General features: G+C 45.7%; 1 protein-coding gene across 1 annotated transcript in view; it reads right to left on the bottom strand.

Moving 5' to 3' along the window:
* ADAMTS6 (ADAM metallopeptidase with thrombospondin type 1 motif 6) overlaps window positions 1–26014 on the bottom strand; it is an 894781-nt gene that overhangs the window by 248266 nt on the left and 620501 nt on the right. Inside the window, exons 17-19 of the mRNA XM_029576285.1 lie at window positions 18710–18833; window positions 13189–13269; window positions 8568–8731 (exon numbers count right to left, since the gene is read on the bottom strand). Of these exons, the coding sequence (XP_029432145.1) occupies window positions 8568–8731; window positions 13189–13269; window positions 18710–18833 (369 nt within the window). The remainder of the gene's footprint in view (window positions 1–8567; window positions 8732–13188; window positions 13270–18709; window positions 18834–26014) is intronic.

Genomic DNA, 26014 nt, shown 5'->3' with positions numbered 1-26014 from the left:
CCTGCACACAGTGCCCTATCCCTATTAATACCAGGAGTGTTGTGATCTTCCTGCACACAGTGCCCTAACCCTGGCACCAGGGGTGTTGTGATCTTCCTGCACACAGTGCCCTAACCCTGGCACCAGGGGTGTTGTGATCTTCCTGCACACAGTGCCCTATCCCTATTAATACCAGGAGTGTTGTGATCTTCCTGCACACAGTGCCCTAACCCTGGCACCAGGGGTGTTGTGATCTTCCTGCACACAGTGCCCTATCCCTATTAATACCAGGAGTGTTGTGATCTTCCTGCACACAGTGCCCTAACCCTGGCACCAGGGGTGTTGTGATCTTCCTGCACACAGTGCCCTATCCCTATTAATACCAGGAGTGTTGTGATCTTCCTGCACACAGTGCCCTAACCCTGGCACCAGGGGTGTTGTGATCTTCCTGCACACAGTGCCCTATCCCTATTAATACCAAGAGTGTTGTGATCTTCCTGCACACAGTGCCCTATCCCTATTAATACCAGGAGTGTTGTGATCTTCTGCACACAGTGCCCTAACCCTGGCACCAGGGGTGTTGTGATCTTCCTGCACACAGTGCCCTATCCCTATTAATACCAGGAGTGTTGTGATCTTCCTGCACACAGTGCCCTAACCCTGGCACCAGGGGTGTTGTGATCTTCCTGCACACAGTGCCCTATCCCTATTAATACCAGGAGTGTTGTGATCTTCCTGCACACAGTGCCCTAACCCTGGCACCAGGGGTGTTGTGATCTTCCTGCACACAGTGCCCTATCCCTATTAATACCAGGAGTGTTGTGATCTTCCTGCACACAGTGCCCTAACCCTGGCACCAGGGGTGTTGTGATCTTCCTGCACACAGTGCCCTATCCCTATTAATACCAGGAGTGTTGTGATCTTCCTGCACACAGTGCCCTAACCCTGGCACCAGGGGTGTTGTGATCTTCTTGCACACAGTGCCCTATCCCTATTAATACCAGGAGTGTTGTGATCTTCCTGCACACAGTGCCCTAACCCTGGCACCAGGGGTGTTGTGATCTTCCTGCACACAGTGCCCTATCCCTATTAATACCAGGATTGTTGTGATCTTCCTGCACACAGTGCCCTAACCATGGCACCAGGGGTGTTGTGATCTTCCTGCACACAGTGCCCTATCCCTATTAATACCAGGAGAGTTGTGATCCTCCTGCACACAGTGCCCTAATCCTGACACCAGGGGTGTTGTGATCTTCCTGCACACAGTGCCCTATCCCTGGCACCAGGGGTGTTGTGATCTTCATGTACACAGTGCCCTATCCCTATTAATACCAGGAGTGTTGTGATCTTCCTGCACACAGTGCCTTATCCCTAATACCAGGGGTGTTGTGATCTTCCTGCACGCAGTGCCCTATTCCTGATACCGGGGGTGTTGGGATCTTCTTGCACACATCCCGGTATCAGGGATAGGGCACTGCATGCAGGAAGATCACAACACTCCTGGTATCAGGAATAGGGCACTGTGTGCAGGAAGATCACAACACCCCTGGTATTAGGGATAGGGCACTGCGTGCAGGAAGATCACAACACTCCTGGTATTAATAGGGATAGGGCACTGCATGCAGGAAGATCACAACACCCCTGGTATCAGGGATAGGGCACTGTGTGCAGGAAGATCACAATACCCCGGAGGAGTGAGGGTCAGGCAGCTCCCCCCTGTCTGTGAAGCCAGCCTCTCACTAGTAATGCAGGGAGGGAGCTGTCTCAGACTTCACAATCCTCCCCCCCCACCACCCACACACCATTCACTAGCTGGGACATGGGGGAAGTCAGGAGTGAGGGTCAGGCAGCTCCCCCCTGTCTGTGAAGCCAGCCTCTCACTAGTAATGCAGGGAGGGAGCTGTCTCAGACTTCACCATCCTCCCCCCCCCCTCCCCCACACACCATTCACTAGCTGGGACATGGGGGAAGTCAGGAGTGAGGGTCAGGCAGCTCCCCCCTGTCTGTGAAGCCAGCCTCTCACTAGTAATGCAGGGAGGGAGCTGTCTCAGACTTCACCATCCTCCCCCCCCCCCCTCACCCACACACCATTCCCTAGCTGGGACATGGGGGAAGTCAGGAGTGAGGGTCAGGCAGCTCCCCCCTGTCTGTGAAGCCAGCCTCTCACTAGTAATGCAGGGAGGGAGCTGTCTCAGACTTCACCATCCTCCCCCCCCCCCCTCACCCACACACCATTCACTAGCTGGGACATGGGGGAAGTCAGGAGTGAGGGTCAGGCAGCTCCCCCCTGTCTGTGAAGCCAGCCTCTCACTAGTAATGCAGGGAGGGAGCTGTCTCAGACTTCACCATCCTCCCCCCCCCCTCACCCACACACCATTCACTAGCTGGGACATGGGGGAAGTCAGGAGTGAGGGTCAGGCAGCTCCCCCCTGTCTGTGAAGCCAGCCTCTCACTAGTAATGCAGGGAGGGAGCTGTCTCAGACTTCACCATCCTCCCCCCCCCCCCCCACCCACACACCATTCACTAGCTGGGACATGGGGGAAGTCAGGAGTGAGGGTCAGGCAGCTCCCCCCTGTCTGTGAAGCCAGCCTCTCACTAGTAATGCAGGGAGGGAGCTGTCTCAGACTTCACCAACCTCCCCCCCCTCACCCACACACCATTCACTAGCTGGGGCATCGGGAAAGTCAGGAGTGAGGGTCAGGCAGCTCCCCCCTGTCTGTGAAGCCAGCCTCTCACTAGTAATGCAGGGAGGCAGCTGTCTCAGACTTCACCATCCTCCCCCCCCCCCCCCTCACCCACACACCATTCACTAGCTGGGACATGGGGGAAGTCAGGAGTGAGGGTCAGGCAGCTCCCCCCTGTCTGTGAAGCCAGCCTCTCACTAGTAATGCAGGGAGGGAGCTGTCTCAGACTTCACCATCCTCCCCCCCCCCTCACCCACACACCATTCACTAGCTGGGACATGGGGGAAGTCAGGAGTGAGGGTCAGGCAGCTCCCCCCTGTCTGTGAAGCCAGCCTCTCACTAGTAATGCAGGGAGGGAGCTGTCTCAGACTTCACCATCCTCCCCCCCCTCACCCACACACCATTCACTAGCTGGGGCATGGGGGAAGTCAGGAGTGAGGGTCAGGCAGCTCCCCCCTGTCTGTGAAGCCAGCCTCTCACTAGTAATGCAGGGAGGGAGCTGTCTCAGACTTCACCATCCTCCCCCCCCCCCCCCCCCCCCTCACCCACACACCATTCACTAGCTGGGACATGGGGGAAGTCAGGAGTGAGGGTCAGGCAGCTCCCCCCTGTCTGTGAAGCCAGCCTCTCACTAGTAATGCAGGGAGGGAGCTGTCTCAGACTTCACCATCCTCCCCCCCCCCCCTCACCCACACACCATTCACTAGCTGGGACATGGGGGAAGTCAGGAGTGAGGGTCAGGCAGCTCCCCCCTGTCTGTGAAGCCAGCCTCTCACTAGTAATGCAGGGAGGGAGCTGTCTCAGACTGGTATCAGGGATAGGGCACTGAGTGCAGGAAGATCACAACACCCCTGGTATCAGGAATAGGGCACAGGTTCTAGTCATATTGACTGATCACATTACTTTTTTTGTCAACTACCAACAGTTTTCATTTCCCATCCCCCCAACCATCACCTCAGTGGGAACCTGGTTAACATCAATAGATAAGAGGGCAGCCAGCCAATAGGAACACATATTCATTCCTAACTGACCTTTACTGACCCGGAAAGTGTCAATTTGTATCATTTTCAGTTAGTGCGCACTAACTCCCGTTAGTGCGCACTAACACGATTTAACGATTTTTAACGATAAATCGTTAGAATTTCTATTGTATCGTGTTCTATAACGATTTAAGACGATATTAAAATTATCGGACGATAATTTTAATCGTTAAAAAACGATTCACATCCCTAATCTATATGCTCTTGCAACTCCTTGCAATAATCGCCGTCAGCCAGTAGGGAATCATTTAGCTTCCAAGGACGGTAACCTCCCTCTCCTCCTGCTTGGTCTAACTCCAAAACTATGGGGATTGATAGCCACCTTCCTCACCCTCCCAGCCACCATGTGAACAATCAAGAAATAATCAATATGGGAATAGGATTGGTGTGGTGCAGAGAAGTAAGTGTAATCTCTAGCATGCGGATGCCTCTGCCTCCAGATGTCTAAGAAGTGCCATTTATGAATCAGGGTTTGCAACCGTTTCCTATGAGGGCGACTGCTCGCCCCACTCCCTCCAGAATTATCAAGTTGAGGGTTAAGAGTTAAATTGAAATCCCCGACCAATATTACCGTCCTTTCCCCCTCCTGGTCAAGGAGATTGTCAATATGCTCATAGAAGCCATTCTGATCGGTATTAGGTGCATAAACATTCAGTATAGTGATTAATTCCCCTTTATATTGAAAATTGACCAGTATGAATCTGCCCTGTTAGTCTTCCACATGTTTTTGTATTACATAATCAAAGCCCTGTTTAAAAAGGATACACACTCCCGCATATTTACTGTGTTTGCTAGCGGCTGAGAAAAAATGATAGGTATAGTCGGGCCAAGCCAGGAGGTGATCATACCTTCTTTTCAAATGAGCCTCTTGTAGGCAAATAATGGGGGCCCCGGTTTGCTGTACCTCCTGCCTTATTGTTGTTTCCAGGGTGAGTTGAGGCCCTTTACATTTAAGGAAAAACAATGAAGTGCCATAATACTATTTTATTGTCCAGAGTCTTGGGGAGGACATCTCATGTTGCATATTTTGGCTAAGAGGTTGTACCAGCGAACTGGCAACCCAGCCGCTAGCGTTCCTGGCCTTTATAGTGCACCAGCTCGTTGGTAGGGCTTTGCTTATGCCTTGCCTATTCCTCCTCCCAAAGTTATAAGAAAATCTCCTCCTATCCATTCTACTCCCCCACCCCTTCCCACTTCCCCCCTCCCCCCCTTCCCCCCACATGAATGCCATGATTTCATGGCCTTCCTGCTTCTGCAGTGGGGGTCAGAAACCGCTAGATGGTGGTCAAACAGACGCCCCATACCCTCATATAAAGCTTTCCATATCACAGACCCAGCCCCCCCAATCTACACACCATCTGCATTGAAAAGTTATAACCTTAAAGCCATTATCGAGAACAACAGCTAGCAGGCCCTCAACAACAAAGAATAACAGGAGAACAAACAGTCTCTGAGATCACGTGTACTTATCAGGGATCTACGCCTGATCCCGGCCATCCAGTGATCACCCAAGTCCTTCTGTAGAGGTGATGGTTGGCGGCTCTGCGTTCTGGCGCAATCTTCGTCCCCCTTTCTCCACGCGCTGCCACCTCGGGGGCTCTGTTCTGCCTGGATGCACTGCCGAAGTTGCAACTTGTATCTGTGTGCCTGCGTTGTTCAAAATGGCCAACGCTTCATCCGGGGTAAAAGCTTTGGATGTGGTGCCCCGTATGGAGATCGCGATGCCTGCTGGATAGAGCCACCGATAGCGAAGATTTTCCCTCCGAAGTAGGGTGGTAATAGGTTGTTAAGCTTGTTGTCGCTTTAGGGTCCCTGGAGAAATATCAGCATACACTGCAACTGAGTGCCCCTCCCAGTCCCAGGATTGCTGTTTTCGTGCCGCGGCCTGCACTTTTTCCTTTATAGGATATCTGAGAAAGCATGCAATGATATCTCGCAGCTGGTTTCCGATCCTGGGGCCCAATGTTTGATGTGCTCTCTCAAGTTCAATCGGCACCTCCTGTGCTTCCGGGGTACTATCTCGTGCTTGCGCCAGAAAAAACTTGCACAGCGATTGGACGACCTCGTGGCTGTCAGCATAGTTTTCTGTGTCGGGGATTCCCCAGAATCGCAGGTTACATCTGCGATTCCAGTTTTCCAAGTCTTCTAGTTTGAGAAGCATATCATTCTCATTTTTGTCCCTCTGATCACAGCGAGTGGTTAGCTTTTCAATTTGATCAGCATGGGCTTCTAGACGAATGTCAGACTCATCCACCCTGTGGCCCATCTCCGCCATTTCATCTCTAATCTCTGCCATTCTTTCCAGCAATTCTTGTTTATTAGCCTTCATGTCCTTTCTCAAGTCCATAAACCATTGGCGAAATTCGTCTCTTGTTGGGACAGAAGAGGACTGCTGTGGAGGCTCTCCCGAAGGTATTTCCTCCTCTCTGTCCCCAGAACCAGCCTGCACCAGGCCCTCTGTGGCAGGCAGGCCTTCACTATCCGATCCTCCTTTGAGATAGGAATATTGGCTGAGATCAGCTCCTTTTCGCCTGGAAGCCATTATAAGATGTTAGGAGACACAGTGGGGCTCCTGAAATCCTCGGTAAGGGAGGGATGGTCTGCGATGGATGCAGATTCTGGCTTTGGGTATGCAGCCATCTTAGCCCATGGTCACTCCACACACATCTTGAAACCAGTTCACACCCTCCTTTAAGGGCTGAACAGTCAGGTTCCCCCATTCCCCCTTTGGACTGATTAAAGCTTTACTGTGGCTGATGAGAGAAAATCCCTCAGAAAAGGAAATGCTCTTGTAACCCTCTTTTCCTCCAGGGTCACCTTCCCAGCCCTAAGAAGCTATTGTCCAGCTTTTCCAAGGTGATGAAACACACAGTCTATTGGGCTGGGGACAGTATAACCTGCAGGGCCAAACCAGATAGAGGACACACAAACAACCTGATAAATAAACTCACTGTCCACACCAATGGTAGTGCTCTAAAAAAATAAAATAGTTTACAAGAATAAGTTTAGTAGAGAAAAAGCACAACATTCAAGGCCACAGTCCTTAGCTCCACATAGTCAAACAAGGAAAAATAATATCCAGATGCAAGCAAAAATAGTATTTCAGTTCATGTCTCCTTAGTAAGGGAGAAAATCCTCCTCACTATTCCCTTTCCATCACTTGGACCTATCCAGGCTCCAAAATGCAGTCTCTTGGCCCAGCTTCTTGTATTCACAGATATCCAGAACAGCTCTAGGTGTCAAACACTTTGCCCTCAGGATGACCTTCCCACGAGCACAATGACACAACCCTTGCAGAACTTTCCTTACGAGGAACATCACAGCTTTAATATAATACATTTTCTTTCTATTAAACCTTGCACAACTCTGTGGCACGCAGTACTAAACTGTAATGTTTATGGGACCAGACTTCAAGCTTCCAAAGCTGGATTCTTTTATCTGCATGTGTGTAGGATAGGAAAAATCCAAGGGAGCTTTCAGGTCTCAAGGAGGAAAAAGGAAAGTCTGAGAATCCAGACACCCTTGAAGCTGGAATTAATGGAATCACTCAGTTTGATGCATCAGAAAGGTTTTCTCTGTAAATTAAGTATTCAATAGCCCCAGCAGAAGACAAAAGCTTAGTGAGCCCTCCTGAGGTTCTGGCCTCAGAGGGCTTACATTCAAGTTCTGATCAATTTAGAATTTATAGTGCAGAATTTCAGTGTTTGGTTTACAATTTTTGTTTTTCTTCTTTTGCCTGTATTTTGGTGTAATAAAATTAGTCCATGCAGCATGTGGGTAAACTGACGAGTGTATGTCATATGTATGTATAACTTTACCGGGACTGAGGAGAGCTGTTCCTGGGAATGGAGCTGGGGAAGGATTTTGCACTTACATGCATACTTTTGCATTTCCAAAAGTATGCACATAAAATTCCTGAACACTTTCTGTGCGCATAATAGCAGGTGTAAATTTGTGTGGGTAATTTTGGTGGAATAATTTGCAAAGTGAACTTACCCGCATATCAATTCATTTTGAAAACTGGTGTAATTTATGTGCATATTTGCTGTCTAATGTATACAGGATGTTACAGAATTTCGCTCTCTATTACTAGTATTGCCGCTTTAGCTGCTTTGTTTTAACTGATCTTATCCAATCACTCAATGCATTCTGCAAATGCTGTGGTCCTGTTTCCCAGGAGATCAGGTCTAAACATATCAGGACATACTGGAAATGTATTATTTATTAGATTTTCTAGACACATGAACACATTTTATGGTCTCTGGCTACATTACTGAAACAGAACATCAACAAGAAAGACAGTCTTTGGCAGTCAAACACTATGTTATGCATAAAATGACAATGCTGGCAACATAACTCAATGTTATCATGAGATATTGGTGTGGCAGAACAAGGATCATTCTATATTAGGATGGGAGTAAAATAAAAAAAATAAAAAAACAATTGGGATAACTGAAAATCCCATAAGGAAATGAAATTGGATTGGCAACATTAACATGATCAGTTTTCTGACAGTGCAAACTACAAACAAAAGTACTTTTTTTTTTTAGAAGTCATGCAAGAGAATGTAAGTATCCCCAGTAAAATCCAATGCAGAATGCATGAGAAAAATGTCCCTTCTTCGAGGTACACAAGCAAACTTTTTGAAAAGGCTGTGAACCCCAGATCAGAACCTGCCACATGTAAATCTAGGATTAGAGAAAACGGTTTAAATATAACTCAGCAGAAGAGCAACATTACCAGCAGAGACTAGCATAACTTCCATTGTTAGAATACGGTACTTTCTCTGCTAGTTTCATTGCTACTACTCAAAAATACAACCTAAACTTGACCAGTGCACAAAGATCTCTTTTATTACTTTACCATAACAATAAGATTTTCGGTTGTGGGGCCCAATGCTTCTAAAGACTCAGGTTCATCTGTTGGTCTCTTGTAATGGAAAGCAGTTCCAGCTACATCAAACTTTCTTGGCCAGTCAATAGTCCATGCCCCATTGATATAGTAGTCATCCCCTTCAGCTTTCAAAGCTAAAATAAACAAATATGTACATGAATTCATTCTAAACCACTTAAAAATAAGAGGCAGCATTAAATATAATTTGCCACAAAAAGGATTCAAAATAACAAGTCTGCTTTCTAGAAACGGGGATCTCTAAAGACAGCAAAATGAATTAGCCTTAACATGTGAGTGACATCATTCAATAGCACCAAATTGACCCATCTTTCTAGCTCAGTTAAGTTTTATTACAGAGCGTGCACCAGGGATCCTGTGTGCACACATTACCTCATGAGCCCTTTAGTTGATTGTAGAGCTTAGCTTTAGCTAGTTAGTCAACATTCCAGGGAGGCGGATGAGTATTAAGCATGGCTAATTCATCCTGCTGTCTATGAAGAACTCCATTTATGGTAAGCAAACTCCGTTTTTCCATTGATAAGCCGGACTGAATTAGACATGACACGTGGAGAGTCCCAAGTTGACAGCTGCAGTGGAGCACTTGCTGAAAAAAGCAACCCAGACCCTCCTTGTGAAGAATGGATTGCAGGGTGAACAGGCTGCACAAAACTGTTTGCCCAGAGCAACTTTCACTTCTGGTAAGAGTATCTAGGCAGTAATGAGACATGTAGGTGTGCACAGATGACCAAATTACAGCTCTGCAGATGTTTTAAATGGACATGGCTCTTAGGTGAGCCACTGAGGTAGCCATGGCTCTTAACTGATGAACCTTAAGAACATAAGAATTTGCCATACTGGGCAGACCAAGGACCAATCAAGCCCAGCATCCTGTTTCCAACAGTGGCCAGTCCAGGTCACAAGTATCTGGCAAGTACCCAACCATGCTACTAATGCTACTAATGCTACCCCTTCAAAAAAATGTAGTAGATTTGTGAGGCATGACTTCCCTCGGGTAAATCCATGCTTGCTGTGTCCCATTAAACTATGTCTTTCTATATGTTCTGTGAGTTTGATCTTTAGAATAGTTTCCATTATTTTCCCAGCACTGACGTTAGGCTTACCGGTCTATAGTTTTCCAGATCATCCCTGGAGTCTTTTTTAAAGATTTTATTTACATTGACCACCCTCCAGTCTTCAAGTACAATGGTCGATTTTAATGATAGGTTACAAATATTTACTGAAATTTCATTTTTGAGTTTTTTTAGAACACTGGAGTGCATACCATCTGGTCCAGGTGATTTACTACTCTTTAATTTGTCAATCTGACCTACTACACTTTCCAAGTTTACCGTGATTTGGTTCAGTTCATCCGAATCATCACCCTTGAAAAACATCTCCAGAACTGATATCTTCCTCATTAGTAAACACACACAAAAAATAATTCATTTAGCCTTTCTGCAACGGCCTTATTTTCCCTAAGATCCCCTTTAACCCCTCGATCATCTAACAGTCCAACCTCCCTCACAGGTTTCCTGCTTCGGATATATTTTTAAAAGTTTTTAACATAACTTTTTGCCTCTATGGGCAACTTCATTTCAAATTCTCTCTTAGCCTGTCTTAGCAGAGTTTTCCACTTAACTTGATAATGCTTATGCCTTTTCCTATTTTCTTCAGATGGATCCAATGTTTGTAGGACTTTTTTTTTAATCTAAAATACCTTCTTTTACCTCACCTTTAAACCATGCAGGTAATCGTTTGGCCTTCCTTCCACCTTTCTTAATGCATGGAATACATATGGACTGCACTTCTAAGATGGTGTTTTTAAACAATGTCCATGCCTGTTGTACATTTTTAACCTTTGCAGCTGCACCTTTCAGTTTTTCTATTTTCTTCATTTTATCAAAGTTTTAGAGCTGTAGATTTACATATTGTCCCCCTTTCATTCATTAGATCAAATTTGATCATGTTATGATCACTATCGCCAAGTGGCCCCATCACCGTTACCTCTCTCACCAAATCTTGCATTCCACTAAGAATTAGATCTAAAATAGCTCCCTCTCTCATTGGTTCATGAGCCGATTGCTCCATGAAACAGTCATTTATTCCATCCAGGAACTTTATGTCTCTAGCATGTCCTGATGTTACATTTACCCAGTCAATATTGGGGTAACTGAAATCTCTCATTATTACTAAACTGCCAAATTGGTTAGCTTCCCTGATTTCTCTTAGCATTTCATTGTCTGGCTCATCATTTTGGCCAGGTGAATGGTAGAACACTCCCATCACTATACTCTTACCCATATAGATTCTACTGTGCATTTAGTCTCTTGTATGATCTTTATCCTGTTAGACTCTATGCCCTCCCAGAAATAAAGCACCACACCCCCACCATGCTGATCCTGCCTATCACTGCGATACAAATTGTACCCTGATATAACACTGTCCCATTGGTTATCCTCCTTCCACCAGGTCTCTGAGATGCAAATATGTTTATCTCATCATTCACTGCTGTACACTCTAACTCTCCCATCTTACTTCTTAGACTTCTAGCATTGGCATACAGACATTTCAAAGTGTGTTTTTTGTTTCTATTAACAAGCTGCTGTTCAGTTGATAGGGATAATTTGGAATCCATTAGCTCAGGTGATTCTTTCCTTATAGGCACATGGACTACTTTTCCTTTTATTGAAACCTCTTTGTTGGGATGCCCTAACTCTCTTGTTTCATTACTATTCTTCAAAGATACCTTCCATCAGGGGTGGACTGGCCTATCAGGGGATTGGGCATCCCCCAGTTGACTGGCTGCCCTGGTCATGTGGTAATCTCAGCTCTTGCTGAGTGATTGCAGTTGAACTTGACGCAGCCCGAGGAAGGTGTTGGCAGTGCTGCGACGGAGCCCAACCCGTAACGGCCTGAGGGAAGTGTCGGTGCAGCCCAGGGGAAGTCTTGGCAGGGTGGCGTGGCCCAAGAGAAGTGTCGGTGTGGCCCGAAGGAGGTCTCGGCACAAAGAAAGGCCTACAGGTTCAACAACAGGAAGCATCTGGCAGTTGCAGGGTTGCTTAATCCCACTTCCCTCTCCAGCAGTAAATGAGCAGCGTGAGTTTGGCCAAGTTCTAGAAGAAAGGAAGACGTCTGAGAAGTGTGTGTATGTGTGTGTGTGTGTGTGTGTATGAGAGAAAGTACCAGCATGTATGTATGAAAGAGAGAGCTTGAATATGTGCATGAGAGTAAACCTGCATGTGTGTATGAAAGAGAGAGCCTGAATATGTGCATGAGACTAAGCCTGCATGTGTGTATGAAAGAGAGAGAGAGAGCCTGAATATGTGCATGAGAGTGAGCCTGCATGTATGTATGTATGAAAGAGAGAGTGCCTGCATGTATGTATGAAAGGCAGCCTGAATATGTGCATGAGAGAGAGTGCCTGCATGGTGTGTATGAAAGAGAGAAAGCCTGAACATATGCATAAGAATGAGCCTGCATGTGTATATAAGAGACCAGAACATCACAAATATATGCAGTTTTTCATACTAGCCTTTCATTGGTGAGTCTAAATCAGAAATACATACCAAAACATCTGGGTCATTCATCAAAATGTATTAGGGCTCTAACACATGCGATATTTATTTATTGCAATAGTCTGCAAATTTTAAATTTATTGTGGGAGTGAGAGAGAGATAGAGAGAGAGCGTGAGAAAGACTCTGTATAAAGTCACTGTGACATGCTATATAGATACCACTGTAAGAGGGGACACTTGCAACTTAGGGCGGGTTTGGGGAGGTGGTTTTACATACACAGAGGAATTAACTGCCAATTTGATATGACTAATGAATTTCTATCATTTGAATCAATGAAAGGTACCAACAAGAGGAGTTGATTTGTACAATGCAGTAGAGACTGATTTGTATATGCAGCCTGGCTTAACCTAGGGGGCAAATATTCAAAAAAGCTGAGCTCCTGAATTTAGGCCTTCAAATTAGGTCCCTAAGTTTTCAGCTAAAAATTCATATAAATTAGGTACTAAAAGTTAGGGACCTAAATTTAGGTTCTTAATAAAACTAGGATATATTTATCCAGCTAACTAGCCAAGCCGCACTATGGCTGAAAATGGACCTTATTGAAAATTGGCCCCAGGTGTCTTAGTTTAACAGGAAATCCTCCTAACTTTAGATGTTGAGGTCAGACGCTCATCTTTCTTTGAAATTTGACCTATAAGTAAAGTGAAAATATGCTTATGAGAGGAAAATGAAAAATAAAACAACAGATCTTGTTGTAGAGAAAGAAAGGTACATTTTAGCTTTAACATTTGCTCCAATTTTCTCAGAATCCTTGATCATGAAAATAAGTCCGTATCTCTTTATATGCAAAATTGTTTTTCCCAGCTCCCTCACTCCATTCCAGTAAGCTCCTTCCATAAAGTGATGATTCAAAACTTGCTATGCTCTTTCTGACAGCAAAAGAAATATGCTAACTACTGCGCATGTCAATGACGTTATTGGAAATATTTCTCCCATCTGAAGCATTTTCTTTTCTCGACCATAGTGGACATAGTTCATGCTTACATTCCACTCACAGCCCCCCTCTTAAACTTACCTATATAGTTTTTTGACATTGCAACTTCTTTTACTTCAATATGAACGGAACCTCTTGGAATCTGAACTACTTCCATGTAGCCTAGAAGGCAAAAAGCATATAGCCCGTTATGTCCAATATCTGGAATTTCAGGCAGACAACAAGTCTCCATTGAATTAGGCAGTATATTAACACTTCTTAAAATGTTGAGATTCCACTGATGTCACCAGAGCTCACTCCCATGCTACTGTTTGCTGCAGTGATAAAAGAATCTTGAAATCTCAAAGAGGAACCCTTCCTGTGGAGTATAAACAAGGTACAGTATTCATGTTGGCACTTCAGCAAAGAAATAGCTAGAGGGAACGAACCAGGTGTGTGAGTGTCTGGGACTGAAGAGGGAGGTTAGAGAGGGTTACAATATCTCTTCCTTCCCTGACTGCAAATACCAGAGGCAATGACTGCAAAGCAGCTAATCAGTACAAAATTGAGCCCTAAGGCTTTGATTAAGCTATTAAGAGCTACCTTACCACCTATCCCTCAGTTGCAAAGCAACTCCCTTTACCATCATCCCTATCCATCCAATTCCGGTCCACAAACAGGACAAATTTTCAGGATATCCACAATGAATATGCGTGAAATAGATATGATAAGATATGCATACAATAGAGGCAGTTTATGCAACTCTATCTCACGCATATTCATTATGGTCATCCTGAAAACCTGGCTTGTTTGTGGCTCTCAAGGACCGGAGTTGGCCACCCCTGCAATATAAGGAGGTCTATATCCAGACACAGTCCATATAGCAAAGTTAGGCCAGGATTCTTCATTCCGTGAAGCCTGCGCTACAGGGGAATGGTGAAGCCTGCGCTAAAGGGGGCGGGAGGGCGAAGGAGGGGGCGGGCGGGCAGGCGATAACCCGCAGCTGATGGTGGTGCCATTTCGCCTGCCGTGGTGCGGCCGGCTGCAGTCTGTCGCGAGCATAGTGCCACCGTAAAAGTTGGTGCTATTCCCCGCGCTACTGCCGGTGATAATGTTCGAAACATTATCACCGGCAGCGGTGCCGCCGCCGCCAACTCCTCCCTAAGTCCGCCCCGACTCCTCCCCTCCCCATAATTTTAATGTTACCGCCGCAAAAAGGCCCTTTCGCGTGCGATAAGGGCCTTTTTGCATGTGATAGAGCCTTATTGTGTGCGTTAGGGCTTAACGCATGTTAAGCTGGATAATCTTACCTGGTTAACTTTGGAGGTATATTCAATAGAGCAGCCACAGTATTCAATTCAGCCGGCTATCTTAAAATTAGCCGGTTAAATGAAGCTGGCTACCTTTAGGACTGCTCTTTGGCTTGACCAGACTTAGCCAACTAAGACAGCCAGCTAACCCTGAATATGAGAGTTAGCCAATAAATGTAGCTGATTAACTCAACTCCTCCCAGTTATGTCCCCCAGAACTTATTTGCCGGCTAGAATTTAGCTGGATAAGCATCCAAATATTCATCTAGCAAGCTAACTTCAGGATATCCACAAAGAATATGCATGAGATAGATTTGCATGCATTGCCTCCGTTGCATGCAATTTATTTCATGCATATCCAGCGAGGATATCTTGAAAACCCAACTGGCTGGGATCCCCCAGAATAGGTTTGGGAACCACTGCAATAGCAAATGCACACTCCAACGGCAACGTGTTCAAATTGGGACAACAGACATTGGCTGTGTTATTAGAGATGTGAATCGTGTGATCGATCATCTTAACGATTGATTTCGGCTGGGAGGGGGAGGGAATCGGATCGTCGCAGTTTGGGTTTTTTAAGTATCGTGTAAATCGTGTAAATTGTGTAAATCGAAAACCGGCACACTAAAACATCCCTAAAACCCACCCCGACCCTTTAAAATAAATCCCCCACCTTCCCGAACCCCCCAAAATGCCTTAAATTACCTGGGGTCCAGTGGGGGGGGGAGGGGAAGGGGAAGGGGGAGGGGAAGGGGGAGGGGAAGGGGGAGGGCGGGAAAACCGGCACACTAAAACAACCCTAAAACCCACCCCGACCCTTTAAAATAAATCCCCCACCCTCCCGAACCCCCCCAAAATGCCTTAAATTACCTGGGGTCCAGAGAAAGGGTCCCGGTGTGATCTTTTACTCTCGGACCTCCGTGCGTTGTAGAAATGGCGCCGGTGCTACCTTTGACCTGTCATATGACAGAAGTGGCCGGCGCCATTCCGGACCCCCGCTGGACTTTTGGCAAGTCTTGTGGGGGTCAGGAGGCCCCCCAAGCTGGCCAAAAGTCCCTGGGGGTCCAGCGGGGGTCCGGAACGACCTCCTGCAGTCGAATCGTTTTTCCGTACGGAAAATGGTGCCGGCCATTCGGCGTATGGCCGGCGCCATTTTCCGTACGGAAAAACGATTTGCGGCAGGAGGTCGTTCCGGACCCCCGCTGGACTTTTGGCAAGTCTTGTGGGGGTCAGGAGGCCCCCACAAGCTGGCCAAAAGTCCCTGGGGGTCCAGCGGGGGTCCGGGAGCGATCTCCTACGCTCCTGATGTCGGGGGACAAAAAAACAAAATGGCGCCGGCGCTACCTTTGACCTGTCATATGACAGGTCAAAGGTAGCGCCGGCGCCATTTCTACAACGCACGGAGGTCCGAGAGTAAAAGATCACACCGGGACCCTTCCTCTGGACCCCAGGTAATTTAAGGCATTTTGGGGGGGTTCGGGAGGGTGGGGGATTTATTTTAAAGGGTCGGGGTGGGTTTTAGGGTTGTTTTAGTGTGCTGGTTTTCCCACCCTCCCCCTTCCCCTGATTTACGATTTTTTAACGATAAATCGGGGGAATTGTTATTGTATCGCGGCTCTAACGATTTTTGACGATTTAAAATATATCGGACGATATTTTAAATCGTCAAAAAACGATTCACATCCCTATGTGTTATACCGTTTTATATAAACCTCTAAGAGGGGTGCTGAAACGTGAGGTTCTCTGGTTGCAGTATGCTCCCTTTCCCTCCGCACCAAAGGCTGAAACTTTTCCCCCTTCCTGATATCTTGTGGATTCCCCCAGCTGCTCTTCCACCCTTTTCTTCTGAAAGAGAAATGCAGGGCAGAGAGTAATATCAATCCAGGGGTTACATGGTGTGGGGCAAAGACCAATATCCAAGATAAGCCATACTAAGAGTGTCAGACCTATCATTTGAAAAGAAAAAAAAAAAAAGAACCTTTGCCATTTTGAAATTATAGTCACCCAAAACGAAGCTATAGCACCTGTGAAGGAGTAAGGTTTCACCCCCAGCCCCAAAGACCATCAGAGGAAGAGGGGGGGGGGGGGATCTGTCAACCCTGGGCAGTACCGGGCAGCACTAGCTTAAGAAAGAATTCACGGGAACCCCGGGGTGAAGGCAGAGAGAGTTCCCATGGGAGAAGGAGGGACCAGCTAACTGGATAGGTCCTCCTCAGGCAGGAGGGACACCGTGGAAGGTCCTATGGCAAGGAGGGGGCAGGTCCCACCTCGACGAGGCCAGCGAAAAGTCAGAAGCACCTGACCTGGGGGAGGAGGAGCTACAAGCGGAATCAGAAGTTGAAGAGGAGGAGATGTTCATACCAGCAGGAGAAAGCCTGGAAGAGGAGGGCACAATCCATGCCGGGGAAGGGGAAGGTTATAGACCAGGCCACGGACACAGGGTGAGCCAAAGGAATCAAAAGAGGAAGAGAAAAGAACCTGTATTCAGGTACAGCTCACCTTCGAACAGGGAAAGTTAAGAGTGGGAGCTTGTGGGGAGCTAAGCTAATCAAGGAATTAATACCTGCATGGTCAAGCTCTACCATAGGTGGGAGTTGATTAAACCTGCTCAGGTTGAGAGCAAGGTACAAAAGAAAAAAAGGGAAAAATAAACTGAAAAAAACCGCAACCTCGTCTTACTCTGAAGAGGAGGACTTTGATTAACAATGAGATTTTTTTTTGTTGTTTTATTTTTTTGCCAACCTTTGTGCTGAGGACTGCTATGACTTAAAGGAAAGAAAACTGTTTCTTACCCTGTAGGGGAGGGCTGTGATTAACAGTAGTTTTTTTTGTAAGTCCTGGGGCTGAGGAGGGTTACCATTCAGGAGGGGACCCCTGCCTCATACCCTTTAAAGAAAGCTCAGGTTGGGCAGGGTTTTGCAAGCCTTTAACCTGACGACCAAGGGGATACATCAGGGCGGTGCACCAGCAGGCCAGGGCGACACTTATGGAGGTAGGGCTACCAGGAGGTAAAGCCGTGAAAGAAAGTTTTGCCCTCTGCTTACAGGAAGGGAGGAACCCTGGCAGATGCTCAGAAGAAGATTGGGAACTTTGTATCTTATCTGTGGTGCTCGTGGAAAAATTATTTTGTTTTTTACTTTTGCTAACTAGTCTTGAAGGGTGCCATAGCATGGCCCCAGGCGGAGGTGCTAGAGAAAGAAGCGACGTTACTTTTCTTCTGTCTCCTCAGGGTGGCTTTTAGGCGAACCGGGAGGCTCACAAAGTTTATATATGTATCTTTTCAAATTTTGCCAAAGTGGGCCCTGGAGTTCTGCAGAGTAGAACAAGAGGCGGAAGACCCATCTGTGTTCTGGCAGACAGGGAGTGCCAGATGGCGGCAGATCTTCACACTCACTGCATTTCAATGGAGGAGTGAAAGTATAAAATGCATCTCTACCAGGGCCGGTGCTAGCTGCCCTGTGTGAACAATTACTGTGCTGCCCCCCCCCCCCTCCCCCAATTCATTCATTCTCTGCCCTGGGCCCACCAAAAAAAAATCCAGCTCCCTTCAGTAATACAAATTTTAAAAACTGACACCATCTCCACCCCATACCATTAATAATCATCAGCTATGGAGCCAAAGTGTCAATTTGCGGTTGATAGCAAATTGACAATGTCAAGGGCCATGTGATTAAAACAGCCAATACAAAAATGAAGAAAATAAAAAAAAAAAAATCTTCATATCAAAAAGAAGGTACAAGATTTGGTGAGAGACTTGTCCTTAGGGATGTGCACTTCAAATTTTGGCCATTTTGTTTTGCTTTCTTGTTTCCTTTTTTTTTGGGGGGGGGGTTTGCAATTTGTTTACTTTCATTTATATGAAACAAAATACATGAAAAAATGAATAAAACCCCAAACACAAACAGAATAAAAAAAGCCAGCCCCCCCCCCATCACTCCTTCCCTACTCACCAAAATATAAAAATTCAAGGCTCCTGCCCCTCCTCCCGAACTCTACTTACCCCACCGAGTGGGACTGCTGAAGTGAAAAGGGGGCAGGAGTGACTCCTACCCCCTATCAACTTTGGCAATCTCAATGCTGGAGTAGGTGGAGTTTGGGGGTGGGGACAGGACTGGGGAAGGCCTTGAATGTTTCCCTATAGCAGCAGGAGGAAGGATGGCTTAGGCTGGTAGCTGGTGAAAAGGAAAAAGAAATAAAACGGTGGGAAAAAAAATGTGTTTTTCTTTCGTTTCCCAAACGAAATGAAACAAAACAGGAAATGTCATTTGAAACGAAAGCACATTATTAGGTGTTGCCCTGTATGCTGTACTCACCTCCTCTGGGTAGTGAATCATTGAAGAAACCCTCTGTGGCTTCACAAGTACTCCCATCTCCTCCACAGACCCGACACCTGTCTTCCTTTGCATCAGAGCCCAAAATATTATCACATCCTACGTGCTGAGAAAACACAGAAAGGATCTTATAGTAATGCTAACAGAAAGAAAGGCTTGCAGATTGGCCATGATGATTTTTAAAACTGTGCTCTCTTTGTAAAGTACCGTTCTGACTGAGGGCTAGGGTTTATTTGACCTAAAGCTCTCCATGGCCCTAAATATGATTCTGTTAAAGTCCAGAATGTGTAAATCTATGCAGAATAGCCAAAGGCAAAACCTCTACTTCAAGATTAAAGAAGATTTGGACAGAGTTTGCTAACACTTGATTAATTGCTAAAACATCTGTTTAATCAACAGCAAATATGCACCACTAATTAAGACTCATTTAAACCCTGCTAGACTGACAGTGGTATAAAACACTGGACTGGTCAGTTTCTGCAATATGAATGCAAGCTGCCCATTCCTGACCCTGACAGACCGGAACTGAAGCAAGATATCTCTTTTTCAGATTACATCTATCTTCCTGTACATGTATTTACACAATGCAGTGTGGTAGTAGTCTCTTGCATATATCAGTGATGGGGGTGGTAGTGGTAAGTACCTTACCTGTTTTTTCACAGACTTGGTGGATCATAAACCACTATGTGACTGACATGCTTGACATGATACTGCAGAGCTTTTTTTTACCATTGCCTTCTGCAGCCCACAGCACCTGGCCTTCCCTAGTGGTCTCCGCATCCAGGTCAGCTTTGACAGCTGAGGATCACTGAGGGTGGTGTTATTGGGGGTCATATATCAGTAAGTGCTGACTTTTTTTTTTTTTTAATTTTCGCTCAACATTGCCTTTTTTATTGTTTTATTCTTTAAGCAGTGTCATGTCCTGTGACTATGGGAAGAATAATCAGTCTTTTGTATTTTAAAATCTACCACTGTGAAAATGCCAATGCTTAGCTATAATCTACTATAAGTTTCTTATTTGTCTATCCTTATGTGAAGGACCCAAAGAGTTTTTCTTCAACAACTATCAGGCCGATGTAATATTGGCGTGCGTTAATCGGGCGCTCATGATTGAGCACCCTCTCTCTTAATGCGCGCCGATTCATCTCTCCTGGGCACCCAATTAATATTTAAATGGTATGCCTCAGTAAAAAGAAGGCACTAGGGAAAATGTTGCATTCCTAGCGCCTCCTTGGCATCAGGTGCCTAGGAGAGAGACTGTCAGCGGATTAAGAAAACTGTCGCTCAATTAACGAGAGTTCATTTTCCTAACCTGTGGCTATGCATTCATTTTCCTAACCTGGGCTATGCACAGGTTAGGAAAATGGATGCTCATAAAATTGAGTGCCTGTTTTCCTAACCTGACTGCTGGCAAAACTTTTTTTTTTTTCGGTTCTCCTTTTTTCAGTTCCTCCAACTTAATATTGCCACAATATTTCCTATTCCATCGCGTTTCGGGGCCACGACGAAACGATATGAAACACCAAGAAATTTTGTCTTTTTTTTTTGGGGGGGGGGGGAGAAAGGACATATTTAAAAAAAAACAACCCCAAACCCACCCCAACACTTCAAATTTAATTGCAACCCCCACCCACCCCAAAGACTTACCGAAAATCCCTGGTGGTCCAGCAGGGTCCCAGGAGTGATCTCCCCCTCTCGGGCCATCGACTGCCACTAATCAAAATGGCATATGGTAGAAGCAATGGATGGCCCGTGCCATTTTTTAAGATGGCGCCAGACGTCCATTGCTCCTACCATGTGACAGAGGCCGGCCAATGGCACCGATAGCCTGTCACATAGTAAGGGCAAAGGGCCATCGGTGCCATTTTGATTACTGGCAGCCGACGGCCCGAGAGTGGGAGAATACTCCCAGGAGCCCCGCTGGACCACCAGGGAATTTCGGCAAGTCTTGGGGAAGTTGGGAGGGTTGGGGGGGTTACAATTAATAAAATTTGAAGGGTGAAGATAACCTGGATTAAATAACTAAATAATGAAATTAGAACAGTTTTGCACAAGAGAAGGAATGTGTATTTGTTTTAAAAACAGGCTTTGCATGAGAGACGCAAGCAGTTTGTATGGAGCCAGCTCAAGGCCTAGCGTACCAAGATAACGGTACTTTTACATCATTAGTTTAGGTAAAAGGTTTAGTCCATATAAGGAAGTCATCCCAAAACAAAAAACGTACACTGTTAGCAAAATCTGTATATAAGAATGTAATGTGTAACTTGAAGACAGAAAGAGGAGACAACAGAAAGCAGAACAGGTTAGGTACTTTGCTGTTAGATGCACTATGACAAATTAATTATATATTCATTTCTTGCATTTTACTAATAAATATTATTCATTAAGATAAGAAGTTGTGAGTTATTACAGAAGGGCAGGCCTTCTGCCCCATCCTTTGAAATCCCGGAGTATGCCAGCGCTCCGGTAATGAACAAGGGTTGGGGTGGGTTTGATTTTTTTTTTTTTTTTTTTACAACCCCGTTCTAATTAATTAAATTGGAAGGGTCGGGGCGGGTTTCAGATATCGTTTCGGGGGCAGCCGAATTAAATTTGGCCCGAACCACGGAAAAACGAAATTTCCTGTGGTGGGCCGATAACGAAGGCCAAACCAAAAGGTTCGGCCGAATCACATCTCTAGTATTTTCTGCTTTTCTGTAAACGTTTGGGGCTCCTCAAGAATTAACACCTGCTCTGAGGCAGACGTTAATTTTTGAGAGTAAAAATGTGTGTGTCGAGTGCACTTTTTTTTTTTTTTTTGCATTGGAGGGTAATAGTTAATAGCCTCATCAACATAAATTTACCTGTGACGAGCACTATTAGCTTCACGCTGGTTTAGATGCACTTTTTGGACGCGCTAATACCCTTATTCTATGAAGGGTTTTGGACACACATCCAAGCGCCTTTAAAGCTGTGCGCTCAGCTGAGTGCACTATATTGCATCGGCCTGATGTGCATTCTAAAACTTCTAAGGTAATACAAAATAAATCTTTTTTTTTTTAATCCAAATCTGGGAATTCATAAAACTTGTAATAATTAAGACTATTGCTCTTTTTAGAATTTGATTTGATGTTAAACTTTGCAACTTTCCTACAGACCTGAGAAATAACAATGAGACCAAATGCTAAAATGTACAATAGAGAGTAACTATTTTAATGTCCTGTCACACCTCACTGATATTATAAACCTAGACTTTTGTTAGATACATTTGTCATTCTACAACGATTTACAAGCTCTGTTCGGTAAGGCAGTAATACATTTTTGTGAAGTGACTATAGGCCGTGCAAGCAAACAGAAGGACTCTTCCCAGACCATATAGGGTATCTGCCATCTGTGTGCTCCACGCTGTACAGCATGCGGGAATGTTCAACGGATACAAACTAAACTGCTGACATTCATTTGCATGTCTCCAAAGTGCAGGAGTCCTCCGAAGTGAAAGGTCCACAGCTCTATTCAATGTTGCAATTACACATACTAAAGAAATATACTGCAGGGTCTTTTAATACACTTTAGATGCAAGAGATATATTTTAAAGTTTATAGTGTTACCTGCTGTGTCTTCTTTTATATTCCTTCATGCTAGTTTTATGGAAGAAACATTTTCAGTGCCAAGTTTTTGAATGATAAGGTATCCGCCTGTTGATCTGGCATTAGTTAGAGCAGCGGTTCTAAATCAGTGTGTCGCCAAGCATCGGCAGCTATGTCGTGCACTTCCTGGTCTCCCACTGCTCTTCCCTCCCTCTCCTAAAGCCCAGCGAGAAGCACCCATTTCTTCGATGAGCACTGCTGCCATTCCTGCCCAGGCCATCAGCACATTCAAGCCCGGAGGGGCACGGCAGCAGTGCTCGTGAAAGCGAGTGGCGCGGTTTAGCCTTGTGCTGGCGAGGTTCCCACCCCCACCGGCGGTATGAGGACAGCGCGGTTTACAGATGTGCCCGGGAAGTTTCCACCCTCACCAGCAGGACAAGGACGGCATGATTTGTTGACTGCCCAGCAGGCAGAGAGTTCCACGGGGGTGCGGCAGCACAAATTGATGACGTACCAAGCCCCCCTGGCAAAAAGAATTATGGTGTGCTGGCTGGGTTTGCACCCTCTATCTGCAGAGCAAAAGCTTGTCAGGAGAGAGAGGGAGTGGAGGAGGGCTGAGGGAGAGGGAAGGGGTTGTGGATGAGGTGTGAGGTGTGAGGTGTGAGGGGAAGGAAAGGGAAGGTGAGAGGGGATGGAAGGAAAAGGGAAGAGGATGTAAGTGAGTAAGTGGGGAGGGTAAGAAACTGAGGGTTAATGAGGGGAGGAAAGGAAAGTGGCATCAGGCGAGCCACTAGTGAGTGTTCAATGGGGAGGTCAAGCCTCACCCATAGAAAAATAGCAATGGGGCACTTTGTAGGAGCACAGCCACTGACTGGGAGGCAAGGACACACCAAAGAAGACCTGGCTGGACCAAGCAGGTGAGGATGGGAAGGGAGGGGAGAGATTGGGGATGAGAGAGAAAAGGAAGAAATGAGAGGGGAAGAAAGGGATGAGTGAGGTGGTTAGGAGGGTAAAGGAGTGGATGAAAGGCGGTGTGAGGGGGGAGGGAAAGAGATGGATGGAGCAAAGAGAAGGGAGCAGTGTGGGGAGAGAAAGGAAGGGAGAATGAAAGGGAAGGGATGGGGGGTCTCACCCTTGGAGAGTGGAGGCAGCAGTGGTAGAAAGGGTGAGACCCAGAGAGGACCACTGCAGCCGAAGGAAGGAAAGAGAGAGGGGGGCCAGCAGCTGAAGAAATAAAGTGAGAGAAAGGCCCTGGCAGAGCTGCTGAAGGCAGAGAAAGGAAAACTGGAGAGAGGCCTTGGCATGAGGAAGTGTGTGTGTGTGTGTGTGTGTGTGTGTGCGAGAGCATGCGTAGCGGGACGCGTGGGAAGAAGAGGTCATGCTGCATTGAAAAGCAGCGGCAGCATCCGTCTCAAGCAGCAGCGCAGGCCTGGAGCAAAATCAAAAGCAACTGGCGATCAGCAAGGGAGACGGCAGAGTTAGCCCCCTCGGTCAGTGGGATGCTTCTTGCTTGGGCCGTGGGGACTGGAGGACGCTGCGGCAGCTACCATTTATGCTCTGGGGAGGGAGGGAGGGAGTGGGAGTGAGACAGTCATCCAGCCAGTGTATAAGTGAAAGAGAGAGCATGTGTGTGATTGAGAGAGTGAGAACGTACATGTGATTGAAAGCCTGCGTGTAAGTAAGAGAGAGAGAGAGCATTGTGTGATTAGGAGAGTGGTGAGAAAGGTGACATGCATGCATGTGAGAGAGCCTGGTCGGGAAGAAGACTGGTCTGTGAGAGACAGAAACTGGTCCAGAGGGTGTGACTGGTGTGTGTGTGTCAGAGAGGGAGCAGAGACTGGTTGTGGTCCCTCAGGAAGAGGACCGTGAGGACAGAGCTTCAGCAGCCACTGCTGCTTCTGGGGAGTGCTATTGGCCTGCAAGGGAAAGTAGGAAAGCTGCTGGAGAGGGTAAGTTAAGGAGGCTTTTTAAGTTCATTTTTCTTGATTGAATACCATTTTAATGATTGGATATTATGTGATGTGTCTGGTGTTTTGGATAATTTTTAATAATTTTAAGAGTTTTTAATTGTTTTTAATTGTTAGATGTTGTTCTGTTCATCAGCTGTTTTGAAACATTTATTAGTATAGTTTTACAATTATTTCTGTGTGGGAATCCATAGCAGCTTGGCCTGTTCTGTTTTCCTAACTGGAGGTGCATTGGAATTTAGGGCCTGGTTTAATATTTATAGTGTTGCCTTTTAATAGGTAGGATTGTTCCATTTGAGTGCATGCCATAATGCAGGTGTAACTTTGTGTGGAATAGTTTGTGTGCACTATTGCAGATCTTGGAAATATGTTAGGAGCTATATCTCTGTTTCCATTTCTCCAGGTTTACACTGAATGTAGAGTGGCTTTTTTGGGTTTCCATTCCAGTTTCTGTCTCTATTTGTAATTTGTGGTCTTTCTGTACTTGGTGAAGGTCAGTTCTGTGTGTGTGAGAATGAGGTGAGGTATTTAACTAGCATGGCTAGTAAAATACCTCACCTTATTTGCTGTGTTTTCTCAATAGGACATGCATTGGTGGTGAACTGCTGTCTTTTTATAAGTAGGGCTATTGTGACTGGTAGTAGAGGAAGTTTATTTTATTTATTTATTTATTTATTTATTTATTTGAAATCTTTTCTATACCGTCGTTAAGTTAGATACCATCACAATGGTTTACATAAAGGCACAAATGGTTATGTTCAATAAAGAACTGGGTTGTGTGCTGTTATTAAAATAACACCATAATATCTTTTTTTGTATGATGAATTGTACAGGGAATGTTCTAGTTCTGCTGAGGGGCGGAGGGTGGAGTTCCTGTGGATGCAAAGTATACTTTAACATTTAGTCTTGTAACTGTCATGTTTCAGTGTGTCACGCATGTGAGAACCATCTATCAGGTGTGTCCCGACAGAAAAAAGATTGAGAGCTACTGAGTTAGAGGGCCCTAGGCATAGTTTGTCATGAACTTGATACACGACAACCATAAGCTATACTTTTCTATTAGAAATGTTGTGTATATGGAGCTACATTTGCAAATATGAACAATTGGGATTTGTACCTAATATCTGCTCCAATTCTATGCCTACTGCTAAGGCTTTTTAAAGAGGGTTCTAAGAACTTCAAACTGACCAGTAATGGGACATTCCTATTTATAAATAGGACTGTTGTCCCCAAAGAGATGTGGCTTGCAGAAACAGTGAGTTCAGCTCCATGAGATAGTGCCAGAGGGTCATGTATCTCGAAAACAGCAGCTGCATGGAGCGAGTTCAGGTACTTCTATAGGGAGAAATCCAGAGGTGACATAATATGTTCCTGAGGTGGTCCGAGCACATTGGCTTGCATACCCAGAGATTATGCAAAATGGCCACTCATCAAGATCAAGGAATTTATTCTTCCAAAGTACTGGAGAGTCTATTCTTACACCCCCCCCCCCCCCCCCACCACCACCTTTGCTCACATAAAAGAAACAAACTACAATGTATGTTGCCTCCCTGAGAGCAAAGGATGAGTTGAACATGAGTTACACTGCTGTTTTAAAATGCTGATGAAAATTCAACATGGTGTACAATATCATAGCTACAATAAATGATATCCCAACTGGAGCATCTGTTGAGCACATGAGCCTGGCTGATATCGTAATAATCCCTCACACATATTATTTTCTACCCAGCTTGTGCATGAATAGTGTTGCAGAA

This window comes from Rhinatrema bivittatum, chromosome 1, assembly GCF_901001135.1.
Source record: "Rhinatrema bivittatum chromosome 1, aRhiBiv1.1, whole genome shotgun sequence".
In the NCBI taxonomy this organism is placed as follows: Eukaryota; Metazoa; Chordata; class Amphibia; order Gymnophiona; family Rhinatrematidae; genus Rhinatrema; species Rhinatrema bivittatum.
Note: the sequence above shows the minus strand (reverse complement) of the source record. Positions and strands in the feature narration are given on the sequence as shown.